Here is an 18,424-nt window from a genome sequence, read left to right on the forward strand (position 1 = left end):
TATCCATCCACTGATAGACACTTAGGTTGTTTCCCTATCTTGGCTACTGTAAATAATGCTGCAATGAATATGGAGTTTCATGTATCTTTTCGAGTTGTGTTTTCATTTTTTCTTTTGGATAGCTACCTGGAAATGGAATGACTGAATCATATGGTAGGTAGTTCTATTTTTAACTTTCTTTTCTTTTTTCTTTTTTAATGTTTATTTACTTTTTTATTTAAAAAATTGTTTTTACATTTATTTATTTTTGAGAGACAGAGAGAGACCGAGCACAAGTGGGGGAGGGGCAGAGAGAGGAGGAGACAGAATCCGAAGCAGGCTTCCAGGCTCTGAGCTGTCAGCATAGAGCCTGACGTGGACCTGAACTCATAAATCATGAGATCCTGACCCGAGCCGAAGTCGAATGCTTAACCGACTTGGCCACCCAGGCACCCCAATGTTTATTTTATTTACTTTTTGAGAGAGCAAGAGACACAGTGTGAGTGGGGAGAGGCAGAGAGAGGGGGAGACACAGAATCTGAAGTAGGCTCCAAGGCCCTGGACTGTCAGCACAGAGCCCGATGTGGGGCTTGAACTCACAAACTGCGAGATCATGACCTGAGCCAAAGTTGAATGCTTAACAGACTGAGGGGCTCAGGTGCCCCTATTCTTAATTTTCTGAGGAACCTCCATATTGTTTTCCATAGCGGCTGCACCAATTTACATGTCCGCTAACAGTGCACAAGGGTTCCCTTTTCTCCACATCCTCACCAGCCTTATTTATTTTTTTTGACAACAGCAATTTTAACAGGGATGAGGTGGTATCTCACTGTGGTTTTGATATGCATTTCTGATTAGTGGCACACATCATTTCATGTAACTGTGAGCCATCTATATATATCTTATTTAGGAAAATGTCTACTCGATACTCTGCCTATTTTTTTTTAAATTTTTTAATCTTTACTTATTTTTGAGAGAGAGAGAGAGAGAGAGAGAGAGAGAGAGAGAGAGAGAGAGAGGAAAACGAGCGAGCAGAGGGAGAAGAACAGAGAGAGAGGGAGACACAGAATCCAAAGCAGGTTCTAGGCTCCGAGCTGTCAGCACAGAGCCTGATGTGGGGCTCGAATTCACGAACCGTGAGATCATGACCTGAGCTGTAGTCAGATGCTCAACCAACTGAGCCACCCAGGCATTTTCCTCTGCCTATTTTTCAATCAGGTTTTTTTTGGTTATTTTTAGGAGTTCTTTAAATTTTTTTTTTAAACATTTATTTATTTTTGAGAGACAGAGCATTAGTAGGGGAGGGGCAGAGAGAGAGGGAGACACAGAATCTGAAGCAGGCTCCAGGCTCTGAGCTGTCAGCACACAGCCTGAAGCAGGGCTTGAACTCACAAACCACGAGATCATGACCTGAGCTGAAGTCAGACACCCAACTGACTGAGCACCCAGGTGCTGCTTTTAGCTTGATGTAGTCCCATTTATTTCTGCTTTTGTTGCCTTTGCTTTTGGTGTCACATCCAAAAAAAAAAAAAAAAATCATCATCAAGATGGATGTCAAGGAGCTTACTACCTATGTTTTCTTCTAGTTTATGCCTTCAGGTCTTACAGTTCAAGTCTTTATCCATTTGAGTTAACTTTTGTATATGGTGTAAGACGATGGGTCCAGTTTCATTATTTTGCATATGGCTGTCCAGTCTTCCCAATGCCATTTATTGAAGACTGTATATTCTTGGCTCTTTTGTCATAAATTAATTGACCACATACGTGTTGGGTTTATTTCTGGGCTTTCTACTCTTGATTTTAAAGTTTATTTTTTTAGATTTAAGACACAGAGAGCACAAGCAGAGAGGGGAGGGGCGGGGAAGAGAATCCTAAGCAGAGCCCAACATGGGGCTTGAATTCATGAATGTGGGATCATGACCTGAGTTGAAATCGGGAGCGGGACACTTAATTGACTGAGCCACCCAGGCACCCCCTGGTCTCTCTACTCTGTTCCAATGATCTATGTGTCCTGTTTCAGGCCTATACCATACTGTTTTTAGTTTCTTACCGCTTTGTAACTGAATTTGAAATCAGGGAGTGTGATGTCTCCAGCTTTGTTCTTCGTTCTCAAGATCACTTTGGCTACTGGAGGTCTTTTTGTGGTTCCACGCATATTTTAGAGTTGTTTGTTCTACTTTTGTGAAAAATGCCACTGGAATTTTGGCAGAAATTGCACTGAATCTGTAGACTGTTTTTAGTAGATTGATATTTAACAATCAATTCTTCCAATCCACAAGCATGGAATATCTTTCCATTTCTTTGTGTCTTTAATTTCCTTTAATCACTGTCATAGTTTTTAGGGTATAGGTCTTTGATCTCTTTGGTTAAATTTATTCCTAGGTATTTTATTCTTTTAGAGCAATTGAAAATAGGATTGTTTTCGATGCAATTGAAAATAGGATTGTTTTCTTCATTTCTCTGATAGTTCATTATTAGTATATGGAATTGCAACAGATTTCTATATATTGATTTTGTATCCTGCAATTTACTGAATTCATTTATTCCAAGAGTTTTTTTGGTGGAGTCTTCAGGGTTTTCTATATATAATCATCATGTCATCTGCAAACAATACAGTTTTATTTCTTCCTTTCCAGTTTGGATGCCTCTTATTTATTTTTCTTGACTAACTGCTCTGACTAGGACTTCCAATATTATGTTGAACAAATGTGGTGAAAGTGGGCATCCTTGTCTTCTTCCTGATCTTAGAGGAAAAGCTGAAAGCTTTTCACCATTGAATATGATGTTAGCTGTGGGTTTGTCATATATGGCCTTCATTATTGAGGTATGCTCCTTCTATGCCAACTAGTTTTATCATAAATGGATGCTGAATTTCCTCAAATACTTGTCCTGCAATCTCTTGAGACGATCATAGGATTTTTATCTTTCATTTTATTAATATGGTGTATCACACTGTTTGGTTAAACCATCCCTGTTATAAATCCCATTTGATCATGGTGTATAATCCTCTTAATGTATTGAATTCGGTTTGCTAATAATATGCTGAGAATTTTTACATCTTTGTTCAACAGGAATATTGGTCTGTACCAATATGGTCTTTCTTATGATATCCTTGTCTGGTTTGATATAGGATAATGCTGACCTTATAAATGAGTTTGGAAGTATTCTCCCCCTCTTCTATTTTTTGGAAGAGTTTGAGAAGGATTGGTATTAATTCTATGTTAGGTAGAATTCACTAGTGAAGCCATCTGGTCCAGGACTTTTATTGTAGGGAGTTTTTTTTGTTTTTTTGTTTTTAATTTTTTTAACATTTATTTATTTTTGAGACAGAGAGAGACGACAGAGCATGAGCAGGGGAGGGGCAGAGAGAGGAGGGAGACACAGAATCGAAAAAGGCTCCAGGCTCTGAGCTGTCAGCACAGAGCCTGACGCGGGGCTCGAACTCACGGACCGTGAGATCACAACCTGAGCCGAAGTCGGACGCTTAACCGACCAAGCCACCCAGGCACCCCAAGGGAGTTTTTTGATTACCAATTCAATCTGTTTTACTAGTAACTGGTCTGTTCAGATTTTCTATTTCTTCATGATTCAGTCTTAGAAGGCTATATGTTTCTAGGAATTTATCCAATTCTTCAAGATTGTCCAATTTGTTGGTATGTACCTGTTCACAGTAGTCTCTAATGATCCTTTGTATTTCTATGGTATCAGTTATAATATCTCTTTTTTAATTTTGGTGAATAAAATTCCCTAAGTACACGAAGAGTTTAACATAATTCATGCATATCAAGCATATCCTTGGCAAATGGTGACGTAACAATATTGCTGTCAACCTGTCCCTCTAGCCCCTCCAGGCCACGTTTCCTCTGCACAGAGAACTCTTGCAAAGTGTAATCTGATGCAAGACCTCAAAGTCCCATAGAGAATATCATCTCTGGCCAGACTAATCATGGCATTGAGAGACTGGAAGAATTTGGGGTAATTTCAGGAGACACGGGCCCTAGAAGGACTCACCAGAAGCTAAGTGCCTGATGATGAGTTTGTGGCAGCGGTTCCAGTGTCCAGCTTTAAACAAATAGAGGGCCTCCAAATGCTTGTCAGATTCCATGTGTGCTCTCACTGCTTTGGCCTCATTAATCCACTCAGCAGGCACACAAAGCTTTTGGGTCAGGAAAGTCTCCTTAGCCCAAGACTCAGGGGTCTCCAATAGTTGGCAGTGCCGGGTAAGCAGCTCTCGAACAGCATTCTCACGCACGCTGCAAGAAAAAAGACAATGCTGAATAAATTCTATCTTCATTGATGGAGAAGACTGCCTCAGACAACGCAGAGTGATCCATGGATAGTCTCTCAAAACTGCAAGTCTTAACCCTTACTGGACTTCAAACTTCACTTAAAAAAAAAAAAAGTCACCATATCTACATTTATTATTATTTTTTTTTATTTTTTTTTTTCCAACGTTTATTTATTTTTTGGGACAGAGAGAGACAGAGCATGAACGGAGGGGGGCAGAGAGAGAGGGAGACACAGAATGGGAAACAGGCTCCAGGCTCTGAGCCATCAACCCAGAGCCCGACGCGGGGCTCGAACTCACGGACCGCGAGATCGTGACCTGGCTGAAGTCGGACGCTTAACCGACTCTGCGCCACCCAGGCGCCCCTCTACATTTATTTTTTAAATGAAATAGTATCTAGCACGTTATGTTTTCATGATCAAAAAGTCTGAAAACTAATACTCTAGGGAAGGTTGTCTAGGGCTAAGAAAAGGCTTTCCCTTTCTTTTCCTTACTTTCTTGTAACAGGAGATCAAGGACTAGGATAGGAGAATGCTATTCTGCACAGAGCAGTTGTTTGCAGTTCATTCCCAACCTTCTTCCTTCCTTTTCTCCCATATGGTCAGTACAAGTAAACGAAGTAGTTTTTAAAGGTAAGGCCTCTTCCAGGTCCTTGTTTGCTTTTTTTTCCCCCTTCAAAACTACCAACTTTCCTAATTCATTTCTCTCTACCTCTAGATTTAGGCTACCCTCATTCTTTCTGATCTCAAGTCCCTTTAGAGTCCTTATCTATCTGGGCCAAAGGACCAGCCATTTAAATTTCAAATCAAACAAGTATTCTCATTTTAGATTCTTTTCTGAACACCTTTCAAGGCTTTTCGAGGACCCCCCCAATCTCATCTTAACTGTTTCTTTTAAAAATTCTTTATCAGGGGCACCTGGCTGGCTCAGTAGGGGGTGGTGAGTTTGAGCCCCATATTGGATACAGAGATAACTTGAATAAATTAAATAAATAAACAGAAATAGGATCTGCTTGAGCCTACTCTGAATCATCAGTTTTATTAGCCAGACTTTTAACCTCTGAAATTCCCCATGAATTTATTTAAATAAACTCAAAGGAAAAGTATGAAATAATTTTGCTTCCTGGTAAGGGAGAAGAGGAGAAATTCCTTTAAGGGAAGGCTGTGCTAGATGCTTTATACTTCTACTCTCTTTCTGTAAAAAAAAAAAAAAAAAATTGAATTAAGCAATCTCAATGCCCATCATGGGGGCTCAAACTCATGACCCAAATGAAGATCAAGAGTCACACACTTGGCTGAGTCAGCCAGGTGCCCCAACTTTTCCTCCTTTAATCCCACAACCACCTTTGATTAGATACAGATTAATATTATGATTTTATAGATAAAGAGTAAGCTTTACTCCAGGTCAAAGTGAGTACATGATGGATCTAGAACTGAGGCAAGTCTGACTACAAAACTCAACTCCTTTTCACACTGTATCACATGATAGTTAATGCAGCATAATGATTAAGAGCACAGACTCTGGATGTCTTGAGTTGGAAGACTGCCATTTACTAGCTATGTGACCTTGAGCAAAAGTTACTCTCTCCCTGCCTTGGGCTGCTCATCTGTAAAACAGAGATTGTAAGAGTGTTACCTTATAAAGTCATTATGAGCACTAATTTTGATATAAAGTATTTACAACAGAGTGACTATCCATATAAAAGTACTATGCAACAAAGTACTATATAAATGTTTTTGTTACTAGTGTAATGCCATGCTACTACCATTAACAGAAAAAAAATCCCCATCAATTTATCTCATTCACACCATGGGGAAAAGGCGATTTCAGGATAGAGAACCAAATCCTAACACACCTAAGTAAGGATATACTGGTAAATATGATGCTACCAAACTTGAGGGGTAGGCGTGGGTGGATGGCAAGGGAAGGCCAGAGAGGGAGAAAGGCAACAGAGAGAAAAAGTCAGGGGCGCTCCCTGCCAACTCATTATATCACTTCACAGATCCACTGAGGCAGCTCAGCAAGTATTATTTCTGCATACCTAAACATGCCACATTCAACTGAATCTATGTCTGTGTTAATGGGTTGCCCCATGTGGATATACCCTTCCTCTTCTACTTAATTATTTCCTGTTCTTGTCTAAAGTTTTCCATGATCACTGCAGTTCAGAGATCTCTCCTGAGAAACAGCATTATTTGGCACTAAACTCAAGACAGTCTCACTTCTAACTTGTTCACGTGAATACAGAGACAGCTGTGGACTGAACGGTCTTAAGGTTTATCACAAGGCTGGACCGAAAATACATTCTAGATGCTTACTTAATGAATTAAACCCTAAGAGACTGATTCTTTGCCCCTGTAGCCCTAGGTGTACCTCGTGGGTTCATGACATCTCACTCACCTTGAGTTGTCAATATGCAGGAAGACAAAGATGGCCCACTCCCAGAGGCCCTCACTTTCCAGTTGGCCAGCAAAACTGGCCTGCAGCACACCCTCACACTGGTCTGAGAGATGAGTATAGTTAAGAGCCCGCAGCACCTCCCACAAGTGCCAGCTTAGGCGGTAATCCAAAGGATCTGCTGTTATGCTTCGAGGCTCCAACAGCTGGTTGAGATCATAATGTCTGCAAAGGAGAATGTGCGGAGTGTTACCACATCAAGGCAGCAGACCACCTGCACTGAACAAATCAACTGTTCTGGCTATGGCTTAGGAGATAATAAAGGCAGGCACCCTAGAACAGAAGCGTTATAGACCACATGGTCTCCTTCTGAGATTGTGCTGTATCAATCTACTTCTAGGTTCAGCCAGATTACAGAGCCTACCAAAAATGAAGGCAGCTCCTCTTCTGTGGCTGTGGGATCTGACAGGTATGCTGGTATTTGTTTGGCCTAGATATTTATTGTCCTGGTACACAGAGTCTTCATAACTCTTACTCTTCATTCCTTTGCTTTAGTGTTGATACCTTTCTTAACCATTTAAAACACATAGTTATCTTAGGATCTTTCAAACTTCTCTATTATATGGAGCTGTCGGAGTGCTAACTCTCCAACAGCTAACTAGTCTTCATGATGGTTATTTCCTTCTATGGTTTATAATTTTTGCCTCTGATTTTGTCTACAGTGGGGAGTATTTTTTATATAAGGACATTCAGGTGTCCTGGGTTTTTAAAGTGTCCCTATACAGACTTTTACCTTTTCTTCTGCTGGGAGCCCAAAGATTTCAATGGTCCTAGACTAGTTAATGTGTAAAGTTCTTAGCTTGCAATTCCAGATCGTAAGAATAGTAGAAAGTAAAATCTCATGCTTCTAAGTTTTAGAGCTTAGACTACCAATCAATAATTTTCCTTTTCACCTAAGATCCAGACATTTTATAACTTTTTAACACTTCTCAGGTAATGAACAGAATTTTTCTAGACCAGTGTTGTCAAACTGAACTTTGTGGGATGATGGAAATGCCCTGTAATCTGTCCTGATCAATGATAGCCAATAGTCAATACAGGTGCCTATCAGACACTTGAAATGTGGATACTATAAATAACTTAATTTTAAGTTTTACTTAAATATTCATATGTGAATAGCAGCTATTATATTGGACAGTGTAGTTTAGACTATTTGTGAAGGACAGAGTGTGGCTTTTATGTAAGGTCTTAGTCCACAGCAATTCTATCTTTCCTGAGAACAAGGTTTACTATCTCCCTCTGGCGCTGGTTGCTCTATTTCTGGCACCTTGAGATATCCTTCTTTTTCTTTTTTTGACATAAAAAAAACCTGACATACAGTAAACATATTTAAAATGCACAATTTTCATTAAGTTTCAATATATGCACACACTGCGAATTTACCACCAAGGTCAAGATAACAAACACACTCATCACCTCCAAAAATTTCTTTATGCCCCTTTGTAATCCCTCTCTTCCTGCCTCTCCTTACACCCTCTCTTCCTGGGCAACCAGCTTTCTGTGATTAATCAGTTTGCATCTTCCAGAATTTTATATAGATTAGAATCATAGAGTAGGTATGCTTCCAGGTACTTTTTTGTCTCACCTCTTCCAAAACCAAGTAAAATTATCCTGCGATTCCCTATGCTAATTATGTGTATCAATTGCTGAGTAGCATTCCATTACATAAGTATACCACATCTTGTTTACCTATTCAGCTGTTGGTGGAAATTTGGCTTGTTTCCAGGTCTGGACCATTATAAACAAAACTGCTATAAACATCTGTATACAAACATGTTTTCATTACTTTTGGGTTAATACCTAGGAGTGGCATGACTGGACCATATGCATGCAGGTATGTCTAACTTTTTAAGCCAAATTGTTTACCACAGTGCCAATATCATTTTACATTTTTACCAGCAGTGTATGAGAATTCCAGTTGCTCCACATCTATGACAACATTGGGTAGTGTACGTCTTTTTAATTTCCAGTCATTCTAATAGGTGGGTAGTGGTATCCCATGATGGTTTTAACTTGCATTTCCCTGTTAGCTACTGATGCTGAACATTTTTTCGTGTGCTTGACATCCAGGTCTTCTTTGGTAAAGGAACTGTTTAAATATTTTGCCTATTTTTAAAATTGGGTTGTTTTAAAATTGGGTTATTATTGAGGTTCTTATTGTTTTATTTATTTGCTTATTTATTTATTTGAGAGAGAGAGAGAGAGAGAGAGAGAGAGAGAGAGAGTCTGAGAGAATCAATCCCAAGCAGGCTCCACACCCAGTGCGGAGCCTGATGTGGGGCTTGATCCCATGACCCTAGGATCATGACCTGAGCCAAAATCAAGAGTCAGATGCTTAACTGACTGAGCCACCCAGGCATCCCTACTATTACAGAGTTTTAAGAGTTCTTTATATGATCTGGATACAAGTTCTTTATCAGATATATGAATTGCAAGTATCTTCCTCCAATCTGTGGCTTGTCTTTTTATTCTCTTATGAAAATGAACACTAGCAGTTTTTTTAAAAAGTTTATTTATTTTATGTTTGAGAGAGACAAAGGGAGAAAATGTGTGTGCGTGCGCATAAGCAGGAAGGGGGGAGTAGAGAGAGAGAGAGAGAGAGAGAGAGAGAGAGAAAATATCCCAAGCAGACTCTGCACTGCCAGCACAGAACCCAACACGGGGCTCAATCTCATGAACCGTGAGATCATGACCTGAGCCAAAACCAACAGCTGGACGCTCAATGGACTGAGCCGCCCAGGCGCCCCCAGTTACTAGCAGTTTTTAATTATGCTGAAGTCCAGTTTACCATTTTTTTCCTCTACAGATTGTATATTTAGTGTCAAAAAAATCTTTGCCTAACTCACAGTTGTAAAGATTTTCTGGTTTGTTTTCTGCTTTAAGTTTGAAATTTAGGTTTCTGATTCATTTTGAACTGGACACATAATAGAAATAAGCAGTAAAACCAAAAGCTAGTAGACTATCAAGAAAAAAAAAGAGAAAAGACACATATTACCAATAACAAGCAGGAGAGAGACACAGATCATACATACATTTTAAAAGGTTAATAAGGAAAAATGTTATGAATAACTTTATGCCAATAAACTTGGTGACTTCAATGAAACAAATTCCTTAGAAGAAGCAAATGATCAAAACTGACTCAAGAATAAGCAGAAAGCCTCAACAGCCTAGTAAAGAAGTTGATTTCATAGTTTAAAAATTTTTTAGTGTTTATTTTATTTTTTAATTTTTTAATGTTTATTTCTGAGACAGAGAGAGACAGAGCATGAGCAGGGGAGGGGCAGACAGAGGGGGAGACACAGAATCCGAAGCAGGCTCCAGGCTCCTGCACAGAGCCCGATGCTCAGATCCCACAAACTGTGAGATCATGACCTGAGCCGAAGTCAGTCGCTCAACCAGCTGAGCCACCCAGGCGCCTGTTTATTTTTTGAGAGACAGAGCATTGAGTGGGGGAGGGTCAGAGACAGAGGGAGACACAGAATCTGAAGCAGATTTTGAGTTGTCAGCACACAGCCCGATGCGGGGCTCGAATCCATGAGTTGTGCAATCATAGTCTGAGCCGAAGTTGGACGCTTAACCAACTGAGCCACTGAGGCACCCTTATTTTATAGTTTAAAAACTTTAATTAAACTTAATAAAAATGGAAAACTTCTGCTCTTCATTTTATTAAGAAAATGAGGGGCGCAGAGTGGCTCAGTCGGTTAAGTGTCTGACTTTTGATTTTGGCTCAGGTCATGATCTCATGGTTTGTGAGATCGAGCCCCATATTGCGCTCTGTGCTGACAGTGCAGAGCCTGCTTGACATTGTCTCTCCATCTCTCTCTCCCCCACCCCTGCTCATGTAGGTACATGTGTGTGCACACTCTCTCTCTCAAAATAAAGAAAAAGAAAATGAAAAAACAAGCCTTTATATTAGGATGATTAAAAAAAATTAATGATAAAGGACTAATATCCAGAATATATAAAGAAATATTGCAATACAGGAACTCTTTTAAAAAACAGGCAAAAAAAAATGTGAAGAGATACTTTAGCAATAAAATATATAGACGGTAAATAAGCACATGAAAAAAATGCTCAAAATCATTAGTTACTAGGGAAATGCAAATTAAAGCACTACTTCAGTTGTTTCTATTTTACCACAATATAAACCTATATGATCCTCTAATTAACACAGTTACTCACCTAATACCTAAAAGTATTTAATGAATTGAAATGAGATATGAGTGATTAGTTGTGACGGAAAAAAAATCCTGTAGTGTTTCTGAGCATGTGTGCCAAGATAGGTCTGCTGAGAGAGTTTTAATTAACTGATTATCTATAATAATAGCAAGTGTTTATATACTGCTGGAGGATAAATAAACTACTGTTTCTTGTTTAAAAACAACACTGGGGCACCTGCGTGGCTCAGCTGGTTAAAGCATCCAAGCCTTGATTTTGGCTCAGGTCATAATCTCACAATGGTGAGATGGAGCCCTGCATCAGGGTCAGGGTCAGGCTCCAGAGCTGGGTTTGGAGACTGCTTAAGATTCTCTCTCTCCCCTCTCCCACTTCCACTTTCTCTCAAAAACAAAACAAAAACAAACATCAATAACAACACACACATAATGAGATGCCACTATATACCCACCAAAATGGCAAAATTAAAAAAAATAACAATACCAGGGGTGCTTGGGTTGCTCAGTCAGTTAAGCATCTGACTCTTTATTTCAATTCAGGTCCATTCATGGATTGGGCCCTGTGGGCCCTGCATCAGTTTCATGCTGAGGGTGCAAAGCTTGGGATTCTCTCTCTGCCCCTCTGTGTCACCCCATTCTCTCTCATAAAAACAAACAAAAAAAAACTTTAAAAAACTCACAAGAAAAAAAAATTTTAAGTTTATTTATTTATTCTGAGAGAGAGAGAGAGAGAGAGAGAGACGCAGAGCCTGATGTGGGGGCTTGATCTCACGAACTGCGAGATCATGACCTCAGCCCAAATCAAAAGTTGGAACACTTAACCCACTGGGCCACCCAGGTGCCTTGACAATACCAAATTTTGAAGAGGATATGGAGCACCCAGAGATCTTAGTGGGAATGTAAAATTATGTGAACACTTATGGATACAAATGTTCATGGCATCTTTAGTCATAATAACCCAAATCAAGAAAAACTATCCATCCACAAATAAATAAATTATGCAACAAAAATCCTTCTGACACACATATTAACATAGATAAATCTCAAAACCATTATATGAGTGAAAAGATAACAGAATGATCCCAATTATATAAAATTCTAGAAGAGCAAAATTTATCGTAACAAAAACTCAGTTTGTTGTCTGGATGTTGGGGATTGATTGCAAAGGGGCATGAGGGAACTTTTTGGGGTTAATGTAATTATTATCTTGATTGTGATGACAGTTACATTATGTTAAAATGAACACTTCATTATTTGTAAAATGTATCTTCTTAAAGTTGATTAATTTTTAGATTTCTAATTCTAGTTCCAATGTTTTTTGCATTCAACTACTATAAATTATACTTTGTTAATTTATACAAACTTAGGCAATTTGGCCTCATATCAAAAGGAAAAGACTCAGGATAGAACTTCCTAGAGCTGATTAAGCCCTCAAGTGACTATCATGAGTGGCTCTCTGACTTACCTGTCACTGTAGAGTTTTAGAAGGTGAAAGCAGACATCTTGAAGTGGTCTCTGTGAGTTTTTCTCCTCCTCTATCACACAGCCAGAGCCTTCTAGGTATGAAGGAAGTGGGGAGCAGGCATAACTCTCAGCCTCAGAAGAATTCTGAAGGGAAGAATTTGATACAACAGTACATCAGCTGCTACTGTGTTTCATTGGATGTGATCCTGTCTCAATTATACTACTTACACACATGTATTAAGAATGATGACACCCTGGGACGCCTGGGTGGCTCAGTCGGTTGAGCGTCTGACTTTTGGCTCAGGTTATGATCTCGCAGTTCATGAGTTTGAACCCCAAGTTAGGCTCTGTGCTGACAGCTCAGAGCATAGAGCCTGCTCTGGATTATGTGTCTCCCTCTCTCTCTGCCTCACCCCCGCTTGTGCTCTCTCTCAAAAATGAATACACATTAAGAAAAAAAAATTTAAGGATAGTAACACCCTAATGGAATGTGTCAAGGATCTTAAACTTAATTTTGAGTGGTGACATAGCCCACCTGTCTTCAAGGGACTATCAAAGACTTTGGATAGCTCTCACTAATCCTCCTACCTTTCTTGTCACAATTCTTATTACATTCAGTTTCTTTAGTGTTCTCTTTCTCCTGACATGTTTATCAAAGACAATAAACATGGACAGTAAGAAAAAAAAGCTGAAGAAATTATGGCTTTAAAAACATTAATAATGGGGTGCCTGCCTGGGTGGTGCAGTCAGTTAAGAGACCGACTCTTGGTTTTGGCTCAGGTCATGATCTCACGGTTCATGGGTTCAAGTCTCAAGTAGAGCTCTGCATTGACAGTGTGGAGGCTGCTTGGGATTCTCTCTCCCCTTCTCTCTGTCCCACTCCTGTTCGCATGCTCCCTCTCAAAATAAATAAACATTAAAAAAATATATAAAAACATGAATAATATTTTAACTCCAACACTGTCAAGGCATATGAAATATGATCATATTCAGAGGCAAATTTTTCAGGCCTGGTGATTTAGGACTATACCAACTTGAGGTTGGGCTGTATCTCAAGGAATTCCCAAAGGAGTAAGACAGCATTAGGAATAAAGAAAAACCCTCTGTCATCTGGGGGCAGGAAAACAGCTTTAAGAAAGTCAACTGTGGATGGGAATGCAAGCTGGTACAGCCACTCCGGAAAACAGTATGGAGGTTCCTCACAAAATTAAAAATAGAACTACCCTACGACCCAGCAATTGCACTACTAGGTATTTGTCCAAGGGATACACGTATGCTGTGTCGAAGGGGCACATGCACCCCAACGTTTATAGCAGCGCTATTGACAATAGCCAAAGTATGGAAAGAGCCCAAATGTCCATTGGTGGATGAATGGATAAAGAAGATGTGGTATATATATGTATATATATATATATATATATATATATATATATATATATATATACATACACAATGGAGTACTACTTGGCAATCAAAAAGAATGAACTCTTGCCATTTGCAACTACGTGGATGGAACTGGAGGGTATTATGCTAAGTGAAATTAGTCAGAGAAAGACAAGTATCATATGACTTCACTCACATGAGGACTTTAAGATACAAAACAGTTGAACATAAGGGAAGGGTAGTAAAAACAATATAAAAACAGAGAGGGGGACAAAGTATAAGAGAGTCATGGAGAACAGACAGAGTTACTGGAGGAGGTGTGGGAGTGGATTTGGGCTAAATGGTAAGGGGCATTAAGGAATCTACTGAAATCGTTGCACTACACACTAATTTGGATGTAAATTAAAAAAATAAAATTAAAATTATAAAAAAAAGAAAGAAAAGAAAGAGTCAACTGTGGAAACATCATACTAAATAAAGTAGAAGCAGACACTTGAAGAAGTTTAAAAGTAACCCTGTCTAGAGGAAGGAGAAAAGGAAAGTTTCCCATCAGATTTCCTGGGTCCATTTTAATTTTAGAGTCCTTTCAAAAAAAGGAGTTAAGAAAAAGTATTATGAAGTGTAACTTGATGGATTTTTTCTCTGCAGTACTTTTCTGGCAAAATGAGAATGCCCCCCATGACACTTGGTTGGCTCTACTGGACACAAATACCTGAAATGCTTCTTCATACATGCTAAGTGCCCTGGAAATGGAGGCTGTCGGTGGAAGCAAATACCAAAGATGGACAGCGAGAGAGCGTTTCCAGTCCAACTGTGAGCACACGTTGATTTGCCTCTCCTCGGAGACCTGCCATACCTGCAGGAAACAAAATCATCATCGTAGCTATGTGTTATACATCATCTTATTACTCAGATCTGCAAGTCACTCACTTATTCCAGTAACTCTTTATTTTTTAAGTAATCTCCATGACCAATGTGGGGCTCAAACTCACCACCCCAAGATCAAGAGTTACATGCTTTACCAACTGGACCAGCCAGGCACCCCTATTTAAGTAACATTTTAAATGAACTAGATTAGCAGTGTTAATGATCCAAATATAAAATACACAGTTCTTTGGGGGCAGGGTGGATTTAGACAACAGGTGCTCTGAGATGAAAACCAGAGAGTGAAGAGGAGGTCTTCTCACTGCCCACAGCTGATGTCTTATAAAACTTTAAGATGTGCATAAATTCTGACCAGCTATTTCATTTTTGGAAAGTGATTATCAAGATGTCAACCAGGCAGGCAGCAAATGGAGAACTGGCTTAAAATAATTATGGTATATCATCCACAAAATGAACAGAAGTGGCTTTTAAAAAGAGTGATGCTATACAACATGGAAAAATGTCCATATACATAAGTGTACTGCTATGTATAATTGATTTTATTTGAATGTACACACATATGTAAATACACACATATATACACACATATATGTTGATATAGAGTTAAAATATGTCTGGAAAGACAGACTACAAATTATTTACCTTGTTTACCACTATGATAAGGGATAAGGTGAATTTTAATGTTTTAATTTCAATATAACCAGTTTTTGGTTTTGTACATGTTGTACATGTTGTACCTTTGTAATCTGAAAATACTTCACTAAAATTTAAAAACAAGTTGCTTAGTTATATGTGTAACAGTGTAAAATTTACAAAGATAGCTCTTTCCCTTAACCTCAAGCCATCCTGAATTTATGAGAAAATTTATGCAAATGTATGAGAAAAGAGGAAAGTACCGGTTTTCCAGCCAACAAGGCAAAGATCCGCAGTCTCTCGTCCTGGATGAAAGAGTTAGCCTGGAGCTGATGCCAATCTACCAGCTGCATGGTAAGCAGCTCCCGGATCGACTGGCTGCCCACCAACTGGGATAAAAGAAGGGCAAGACGATGATCACCTACAAGAGAAACAGAACTCTAGTGATCACTGAGGATTTACGGACTTGGGGAAACACTAGGTATTATCTTATTTCTTCTAGCCCTCAGGAGGGAGAACTTGACACAGTGACTGCTTTCTGCAGTAGTAACAAAATACTGACCACCACCATACCATTTTCTGCCTGGGCAGAAAATATTCAGAGTACTTTAACCTAAATTACATAGACTGTACAGTATACAGAGTTCAATTATAGATCTACTATTACTTCTGTGACCCTTCATCTGTAAAATGGAGGAAAGTATCATCTGATTCAAAGGCTTACAGTGAAAACTGAGATGACATAATTGAAAACATGCCCAACTAGAATGGCACTGAGGAATGGCCAACTGAAAGCTAGAGGAAAAGCATATGTGCGTGGTATAAAAAGAATCGCTGAGTCTTTCACTCTGATAGGTCCAATAATCTTTTTTACTAAAAATTAAGTACAAAGGGCTGAGGCAATAAAACGATTCTAATTAACCAGAATGTGAGGGGATAGAAATTCCAGTTTATGAAAACTTCCAGTTAAGATGTAAGTTAAGAGAAAAATGCTTTGTTTCACCCCTTCTGACAAACCTGGTAAAGTCAACAATCTTTCTCCTTTCGTTTGTACATATGGGTCAGTGCTTACATGTCTATATAAACTACCATTCTATCAGAAACTGAGGCTCTCATCTCAAAAGAGTTTCCTTCACAAACGAGAGGGGCCTGAAGGAAAAAAAATCATGCATCAGGAATACATTTGGAAACGTGCCAGGCCAAGTGGTCTCTCTGTATATAGGTAATCAAGGCATGACTGGACTATGATTCAGGCAGTAAGTGCTGTAGCTCACTTGACCATGAGCTGCTAGTATTCTAGGTGAAAAATACTAAAAGGAAAAAAGAAAAGATTATTTCTGTGTATCTACAGAATCCCAAAGAGAGGATTTACTGGCCAGGATTTATAAATATTCTGGGTCACCAGAGATGGTCAAGTTAAAATCTTGATATAATCCATTCATTTAGATCCTCTCTTTGCTTCCATCACACAACCAACCAATCAGCTTCTGCCCATCCCTGACTTTTCACATAGATTTTCCCATTGATGAGGACATATACAAAGCACGTAGCAGGATCCTAGGGTACTTCCTCAAGTCAATTTTAGTGTATGGTGCAAGGTAAGAATACAAATTAATCTTTTGCATGTGAATATCCAACTATCACAGCATTATCTATTGAAAAGACCATACTTTCCACATTTAAATCATCTTGGCACCTTTGTCAAAAATCAACTGAATCTAAGTGGAAGGGTTTTATATTCAAGTCTCACTTCTATTCTACTCTGTTGTTCTATGTTCATTCTTATACCAGTACATTGTCTTGACTGCTGCAGCTTTATAGAAGTTTTGAAATTAGAAAAGTGTTGAGTTCTCTGATTTTGTTCTTCTTTTCAAAGACTGTTTAGGTCTTTTACATTTCCAAATAAGAATCAGCTTGTTAATTTTTGCAAAAATGCCAGTTGTGGATTTTTTTTTTCAACATTTTTTTTTATTTATTTTTGGGACAGAGAGAGACAGAGCATGAACGGGGGAGGGGCAGAGAGAGAGGGAGACACAGAATCCGAAACAGGTTCCAGGCTCTGAGCCATCAGCCCAGAGCCCGACGCGGGGCTCAAACCCACGGACCGTGAGATCGTGACCTGGCTGAAGTCGGACGCTTAACCGACTGCGCCACCCAGGCGCCCCTCCAGTTGTGGATTTTGATAGAAAATGCACTGAATGTACAAATTAATTTGCAGATAACAGACATCTTAGCAACACTGAGGTTCCCAATCTACCAGTGGTTCTCAATCTGAGTGGTTCTGCTCTCCAGGGAACACTTGGCAATGTCTAGAGATATTTTTAGTTGTCACAACCAAGGGTAAAGTACTCTTATGGGTAGAGGGCAGGGATGCTGTTAAGTATCTTGAAATGCCCGGACAGCCTCCACAACAAAAAATTACCAGCCAAAAATGACAAGAGTGCTGAACTGAGATGTATTCCATAAATGCGGAATGTGTTTCCCTATTTATTTAGATCTTTATTTCCTCAGCAATGTTTTATAATTATAGTACAAGTCTCATTTTTGTTACATTTATTCCTTAAGTATTTTATTCTTTCTGATATTATTGTGAATGCAACTGTTTTTCTCACTTCATTTTTGGATTGCCTGCTGCTAATACATAGAAATAAACTGTATTTTGTATACTAATCTTGAATCCTGAGGTCATGCTGAACTAGTTTATTTAGTCCCATTACCTTTTCTGTGGATTACTTAGGACTGAACTATATACATACAGAATCATGCCATCTTTTAATAAAGACAGTTTCATCCCTTCCTTCCTCATATGTATGACTTTTTTGCTTCTTTTCCTTATGTGATTACACTGGCTACAATATTCACTACAATGTTGTACAGAAATGGTGTTCCCAATCTTAGGGTGAAATTGTTCAGTCTTTCAACATTAAGTATGATGTTAGCTATAGTTTTTTTTGTACGTGTGCTTTGACATCTGGGTAATAATGTCATCATGGAATGAGTTGGAAAGTGCTCCCCTCTATTTGCTGAAAAGAGTTACAGAGGATTGATATGACTTCTTCTTCAAACACATGATAGTGTTCACCAGTGAAGACATCTGGATTAGCTTTTCTGAGTGAAGATTTTTAATTACTAATTCAACTTCTTTATTTGTTACAGATAT

At 38.9% G+C, this 18,424-nt stretch overlaps 1 protein-coding gene across 1 annotated transcript in view; it reads right to left on the bottom strand.

The window, feature by feature from the left end:
* The window catches only part of NUP98 (nucleoporin 98 and 96 precursor), a 118,765-nt gene that overhangs the window by 7,341 nt on the left and 93,000 nt on the right, over positions 1 to 18,424 (bottom strand). Inside the window, 5 exon segments of the mRNA XM_030332748.1 lie at positions 3,991 to 4,232; positions 6,668 to 6,889; positions 12,365 to 12,507; positions 14,459 to 14,602; positions 15,528 to 15,685. Of these exon segments, the coding sequence (XP_030188608.1) occupies positions 3,991 to 4,232; positions 6,668 to 6,889; positions 12,365 to 12,507; positions 14,459 to 14,602; positions 15,528 to 15,685 (909 nt within the window).

The sequence above is a fragment of the Lynx canadensis genome, chromosome D1 (genome assembly GCF_007474595.2).
Source record: "Lynx canadensis isolate LIC74 chromosome D1, mLynCan4.pri.v2, whole genome shotgun sequence".
Classification (NCBI taxonomy): domain Eukaryota; kingdom Metazoa; phylum Chordata; class Mammalia; order Carnivora; family Felidae; genus Lynx; species Lynx canadensis.